At 39.1% G+C, this 6512-nt stretch overlaps 1 protein-coding gene across 1 annotated transcript; it reads right to left on the bottom strand.

Annotated features, from left to right (window-relative positions):
- Nucleotides 1–632: 632 nt before the first annotated feature.
- Nucleotides 633–5258, bottom strand: LOC149083589 (26 kDa secreted antigen-like). Its single transcript, XM_089235385.1, has 4 exons — nucleotides 5103–5258; nucleotides 1856–1979; nucleotides 1629–1763; nucleotides 633–853 (listed from the first exon to the last, which is right to left on the bottom strand). The coding sequence occupies exons 1-4, from the start codon at nucleotides 5244–5246 to the stop codon at nucleotides 678–680; spliced, it is 579 nt and encodes a 192-aa protein (XP_089091511.1). The 5' UTR covers nucleotides 5247–5258; the 3' UTR covers nucleotides 633–677.
- Between the last annotated feature and the right edge of the window lie 1254 nt (nucleotides 5259–6512).

A 6512-nucleotide genomic window follows, 5' to 3' on the forward strand; every position in this document is an offset into this window, starting at 1 on the left:
TACTTACCTAAACTAAAAAATGAACTGTATACCTTTCACAAATAAAGGTGTGGCAACAACAAAACACGTGTGTTCAACAAGATTATGAAAACAGGACTGCTGCAACCTAGCGGCGAATATTAGACCTTTGTTGAAGGTGAGTTTGCTTAACTAGTGGTTAAGGTCTGGAAGAACCGGCTATTACGCGAACCCGGAGCAATTAGCTTGTGTTGCATGCATATTTCTAACATTTTTTCGTTTTGGGACAACGCAACAGTGCAGTAGTAGCCCGTGTTTACGTTATTCCGTTTGATTATTACAACAGAGGTTTTAGAATAATCCAAGAAGGAAAACACACTAAAAAAACGTAGATTTCATTTCTTATTCCGTCCTATCGAAAATTAGTCATAAATAAATGTGACGTGAATTAAACAGAAATAAAATATCATGCAATTAATTCAAATGAATTTTCAATAATAAAACACATTTTCTCAAAATTATCATTTACATTTTCGCTGTCTGTTCCTAGTTAACTCTTATGTATGAATAAATATCATATAATGACACCACAAGTAATAGCAAAGTCATGGTAAGACGATGTCTAATAAAAACCATATCATTTAAAAATCAACAAAAAAATATTTTTATTCCCATTTTCCCTTCCCTACACATATATTCGCCTTATTCTCGTTGTAAATCTAGAAGAGCACGGAGAATAAGAAATTACCAGCGACGGGAGGTTCGACAAGGTTGAACTGCTTCACGAATTTCTTGAGATCGAATCCGATTCGGAGGTTATCGATGAAACTGCTGACCGGGCCGATTTCCAAAACGCTGGTTTGTTCGTAGAAAAGAATCACGCTCATGCGAGTCACTGCAACGAGTTCAAAAATGTATGAACATACAGTTATAGTAGGTATGTGTCGAACAATCATTTTTCATCGTGATTATAGATTTCCAGTACAGTTTCTATAATCGCAAGTGCAGGGGGGGGGGGTGATTATATATCTATAATTAGAATTCCGATTAAAAGTCCGAAACACATTACACTCACGCGACGTGACGTGATTATCACGTCAAACATGTTATGAATTCTGATTCGTTGAAATTATGCGACGTGGAATTCGCACGTCACAGATAGTACGAGGTGCCCATACGCAAAGAATCTGCTTAACGGAAAAATTAATCCGCGGATTCTACGTACTTGTTTACTTGACAACTTCACAACTGAAAGACGTGTGTGAACGGCTCCTAAAATCTGTATACATTTTGAAACTACCTCTAAACTACTTGACGAGAGTGAACAGGCTCTTTTAGATCATGAGTAATTTTTCTAGTTAAAGAGCTTTCACAACTAAACTTTTGGTCAAAAATAGAATGAAGAGAATTGTTCAATCAGACAATTTCGATAATATGCGCTACAAATTTACTCAAAAATCGATTTAATAAATAGAAAATAGTTCATTCTTGGATTTTGGGGACCCCGCTAAAGACAGGGAGCTACACAGGATAGCCCTCAAACTACAATTCTATAAAAATATAAATTATTATGACTAAATTATCCAGTGGACAGTAATATTTTGGTTATAAGCCAAAATGTTTATCCAGTGTAACAAAATAATCTAATGTTATTTGATGTCGATACTCACATAGTACGCTTGGAAGTGATGGCGACACGTAAGCTACCACAGTGCGACCGTCACTGATTCTATTGCCGGGGATGTTGACGACGAGCCATTCCAGGAACTGGCTATTGTTCAGACTTCCAGTCAACACGTTAGGTCCTAAGCGCAAAATCGTATATATAATTAGGGAAAAATTGTTTCATAGAAAATTTTTTTGACAAAAATAAAGGAATTTTTATTTAGGTACCCACCAATCATGATCAAGGTATAGTTGGCGGATTTATTCGCTGCGGCGAATGACACCGTTGGCGGCAATAGTGATTGGTACGTGGGAACCTTCGTTCCATAGTCAACATCTATATCGCCATAAGTCACCTATTCGAAAACATAATTATCAATTTTCTAGAAAAGAAAAATGGAACATCAAAGTGTTATACTTAACAGTAATATTAGCCACCCTGAAGGACGTACACTGATTATTTCGTTACTTAATTAGGCAAATTTCGTTGTTCACCAAATCACATGAAGATATCAAATTATATACAGGTTGGATACTATCGAATGCCCAATATTTACACACGTGTTACCTTGTGAAAAACGAACATAGGAGAGTGTTTTCCCAATTTAGGATCAGACAAATATTAAAGGAGTTAATAACGTTTTGAAATTTTGTGGCGTGTCAGTTTTGTAGCGGTCAGTTACACTCTACAAAACCAACGAAAGTAAATTTCTCCGCCAGCAGCGTGTTGCTACTCTTTGAAAAATTAATTAAAGTATTCAATCCCGATGGAATCGAAGTGCAGCCGCCTTTACTCACGACTGGCTCTTACTCTTTCCCTGTAGTGCGATGTTATAACCTTGTCATTACACAGTACTCTCGTTCGCTATACCGGCATATTTATAACGAGATTTGTAGAGCGTCAACCAAAAGATCTATTTGAAAATTTGTTTTTCCAAAATCCACATTTTTTTTGCCAAAATGTTTTTTTTTTTCATTCGCTGTAAGTCAATTTTTTTGAAGAAAAGAAACTGGTTTTTACAGCTTTATGGCTCTCTTGATTACTTGCAAGGTTAAAGCTTTGTATTACCTTAAAAACACCAAAGTTATGCGTTTTGGTGCACGTTCGGTGAATATGGCGGAATTCAAAACCGAAATTGTCAATTTTAATGCGCCGTAAGTCCATAATTATGGGTCGAATCAAAAAAACTGAAAACACTTTTCCTCGCAAGTTTTCCACAAGGAATCTGGGTATAATTATTGGGCGGTCGATCCACCTCGTATTCACCCTGTATACATATATCTTGAATAACTATATTATGATCTTAAGGCTATGGGAAATGGCAAAAACTTTGATTTTCAGAAGGCGAAAGATCGGGTCCAGTATAGTAAACTCTTGAAGCGTTTTAACATAAGAGTGTTGAATTTTATAAAATCGTGGTTGCGAGATAGGTCACGGCGGGTTATGGTGAACGATGAATTTTCTGATTGGACAGATGTTGAAAATGAAGTCCCTGAAGAATGTCTGCCTGCTCTCATTCTTTTTTCACTTCTTTATCGATAAACTCCATCATGGGTTAGTTAGTATCGATGGGATTGTTAGCAAATTCGCAGATGACGTGAAGCTAATGGGGGGGGGGGGGGTAGTCGGGAATCAAAGCTATAGGGAGTTGCTCCAGAACAACAGGGGATGATCATGGACTGGAGGTGCATGAGGATGGCATTTTCATTTGGATCATTTTCTGCACACGAGGGCTAATTAGACCGGGACCTACAATATATTGCCGATTCTGAACGGCAGGCTTGTTTTTTGATACTCGTCGAGAGGTTGGTGCGCTAACCCCTCGATGAGGACTCCCTGAGGTACCAATTTTTGCTGTTGTCCAGTCACCGTTTTTTGTTGTACCCCTGTGTCAGGAAAGTTTTCTGACAAGGACGAATCGGGTATCGAACTCACGACACCTCTAAACATCCTTTGGTACTATAGGCGAGTATCTAATCGACCTGGGCTACCGCGCCCCCCAAAGGATGCATTCAAGAACTATTGGAGAAAAATGTCTAGAAGTTGACGGTAGATGAAGTTATGGATCTTTTTCACGCACCAGCAAGAGTTCATGGACGGTATCTCGCTTGAGGAAGAGAGAAGTGAAGAAGAGAGTCCCTCACATAAAATGAGATTATAGAGATTATAGTGTAGAATATGGGAATCTGTGCAAAACTCAGTAGAAAAGAACCACCCAAATAAAGCTGTAGCAATATGCAATCTCTCCAACAAACACCGCAATTTACCATTTCCCGGAAATCCTAAAAAAGAGGCAAAAGCAAGTGTCATTGGATGTTGTTGAAAGTCACGCGAAAAGAATGTTTGCAAACAACGGTGATTGGTTTTTTTTTGTTTATGATACTAATACTAAAGTTATCACACTTCATGGAAATTACGTTAGGGGCCGTTCAAGTATTACGTTATCATCGATGTGGGGGAGGGAGTTTCCGATTTGCTGACTTTTGATGACAAAGGGGGAGGGGGTTTGGATAATGCTTACGTCATCAACCACCCTTTATGAAAATATGAGTAAGGATTCAGAGGGGCAGAGCTGATGACGAAATTTTGCTGACGGGGGGGGGGGGGAGGGTCGAATACTATAAGATGAACCAGCTTATATCCCCTACGGGGACAGAGTGGGGGCCATGGTTGGTCTGGAGGTCGAATACTATAGACGCATGGTTCTAATTTAAAAGAAATGCTCAAAATGTGTTCGAAAATCACTTTGAACCAGTTTTCAGATGAAATTATGTGTCATAAAATAAGAAAAATCTAAACATTTATACTGCCCCCCCCACTCCCCGTCTTCCAACTTCCAACTAAACTGTTGTTGCCCTGTCTCTCCTGAGGTTAAGAAAATAAATTTCCCTTTTCTAAGTGCAATATTTGCTGGTATATTTTTCCATTCAAAAATCTGAGAAAAGTTATGAAAATACAGCATAAAATAACGGACAACGCTGCTTTTTCTCGTTCATGCTGTTCTTTCCCAATAATTCTCCAATTTTTTTGATTCAAATATCTCATTGAATATGGCACTTATATACGTGAATTTTTTTCCTTGGCCTCAGGAGAAACAGTGCAAAAACTTTTCAATTGGAAGTTAGAGGACAGGGACTCCGTTTGAAGATTTAGATATTTTGTCTTTTGTAACACTGTATTTTTAGTCCTGAAAGCTGTACAGGGAGATATATGAACATATTTTGGACATTTCTGAAATAGAACCATAGCTCTACGACGAACGGATGATGAGATGAAAGCCCAATGAGGACTCCCAAAACATCCTGTATAGCAAGTTCGTACGCATAACACACGGAATCGCTGATATCCCATACCAGACAAAATTAATCATAATGGCCTTCGAATTAACTGAAACATGGCACGGAATATGACTAAAAATGTATCAATTTAATGAAATTCGAGTGACTCTGCTAACGAAGAGAAATATTGTATCTCATACCTCGAGCTGGGAAGTCGGAGCTTCGTCAATGACTGTCGGAACGATCTTGGCTGCACGGAAAGCTTCGTCGCTCCCCAGGTGATTGGCAAAACACGAGGCGATCAGAGCAGCGAGAGCTGGAACCAACAATACCAACGATTTCATGACTATCGGTTGATCCGCACTGTGTGCATGCCCCGTTCAGAAATCATTTCCTTTTATACACGATTTTTTCCGCGTGTTTTACTCATTCAACATCGAAATAACTCAAAAGATTGACGCGTTTGACATGTCTTTTTTCAAGTTCAAGAAATGTGTGTGTGGCACGCGTTTTCAGAAAAATAACATTTGACGAATTTCCTGATTCGTATTAGCTACGAATTCTTTTTATATTTAATATAAATTTTGCCACGCTTATTCCTAGTTAAGTATCGAAAACCCTCCGACCGACAATATGCGTTTGACACATGTCAACCTTCAATATCGAAAATCTGACACGTGTTTTTTATTCAAAATCATGACATTTCATGAATTTTCCGATTCATAACTTGATGTCAGAGACACCTGCCATAGTGATATCCGAGCATATCCGTAGTGTATGACTCAGGATAATGAATGACTTTGCTATTTCTGCTTAAAAAATACAATTTGTGGGTGTATTGATTTGGAAAACAATTACTAGTTATATCTATTTCCCCCCCTAAATTGTTTGAATTTGATTGGAAGTCGAAACTGTTAGCTGTGCGAATAACTCTGGCATAGTAAGCCTCGGGAAATATCCAAGGTCTGGGAGAAAACTCTGTATCAAATGGGTGTGGGTCATAATCCCGACAGACGAAATCCCGACAAGTCACAATCCCGACAGACGAAATCCCGACAGGTCAAAATCCCGACAGGGTCGAAATCCCGACACGGTCTGAATCCCGACAGGGTCGAAATCCCGACAGGGTCAAATTCCCGACACGGTCAAAATCCCGACACGGTCGAATTTAAAAATTCAATTTCGCCGTATAAGCCGCACTTCGCGATTTCTGTCGGGATTTGAATTTCTCGCGGCGAGGGGCGTTGGGGCGCCGATGAGAATGATAAATTGCGATCAAATAAATTTTTCAAATTTTAATTTTGCCGTATAAGCCGCACTTCGTGATTTCTGTCGGGATTTGAATTTCTCGTGGCGAGGGGGCGTTGGGGTGCCGATGAGAATGATAAATTGCGATCAAATAAATTTTTCAAATTTTAATTTTGTCGTATAAGCCGCACTTCGTGATTTCTGTCGGGATTTGAATTTCTCTCGGCGAGGGGCGTTGGGGCGACGATGAGAATGGTGAATTGCGATCAAATAAAATTTCCAAATTTTAATTTCGCCGTATAAGCCGCACTTCGCGATTTCTGTCGGGATTTCCGTTTGTCGCTGCAAGTGGTTTGTGGCGC

This window comes from Pholcus phalangioides, unplaced genomic scaffold (assembly GCF_987345545.1).
Source record: "Pholcus phalangioides strain wild (caught in Gottingen) unplaced genomic scaffold, Ppha-v1.0 ptg000008l_1, whole genome shotgun sequence".
NCBI lineage: Eukaryota > Metazoa > Arthropoda > Arachnida > Araneae > Pholcidae > Pholcus > Pholcus phalangioides.

Bases quoted from the DNA above. Each gene is read 5' to 3' on its own strand.
- LOC149083589 (XM_089235385.1), bottom strand. From the start codon at position 5,246: ATGAAATCGTTGGTATTGTTGGTTCCAGCTCTCGCTGCTCTGATCGCC. The intron at 1,980-5,102 runs GTATGAGATACA...GTTTTCGAATAG, and splicing joins CTCCGACTTCCCAGCTCGAG to GTGACTTATGGCGATATAGA. The intron at 1,764-1,855 runs GTGGGTACCTAA...TTTTGCGCTTAG, and splicing joins CTATACCTTGATCATGATTG to GACCTAACGTGTTGACTGGA.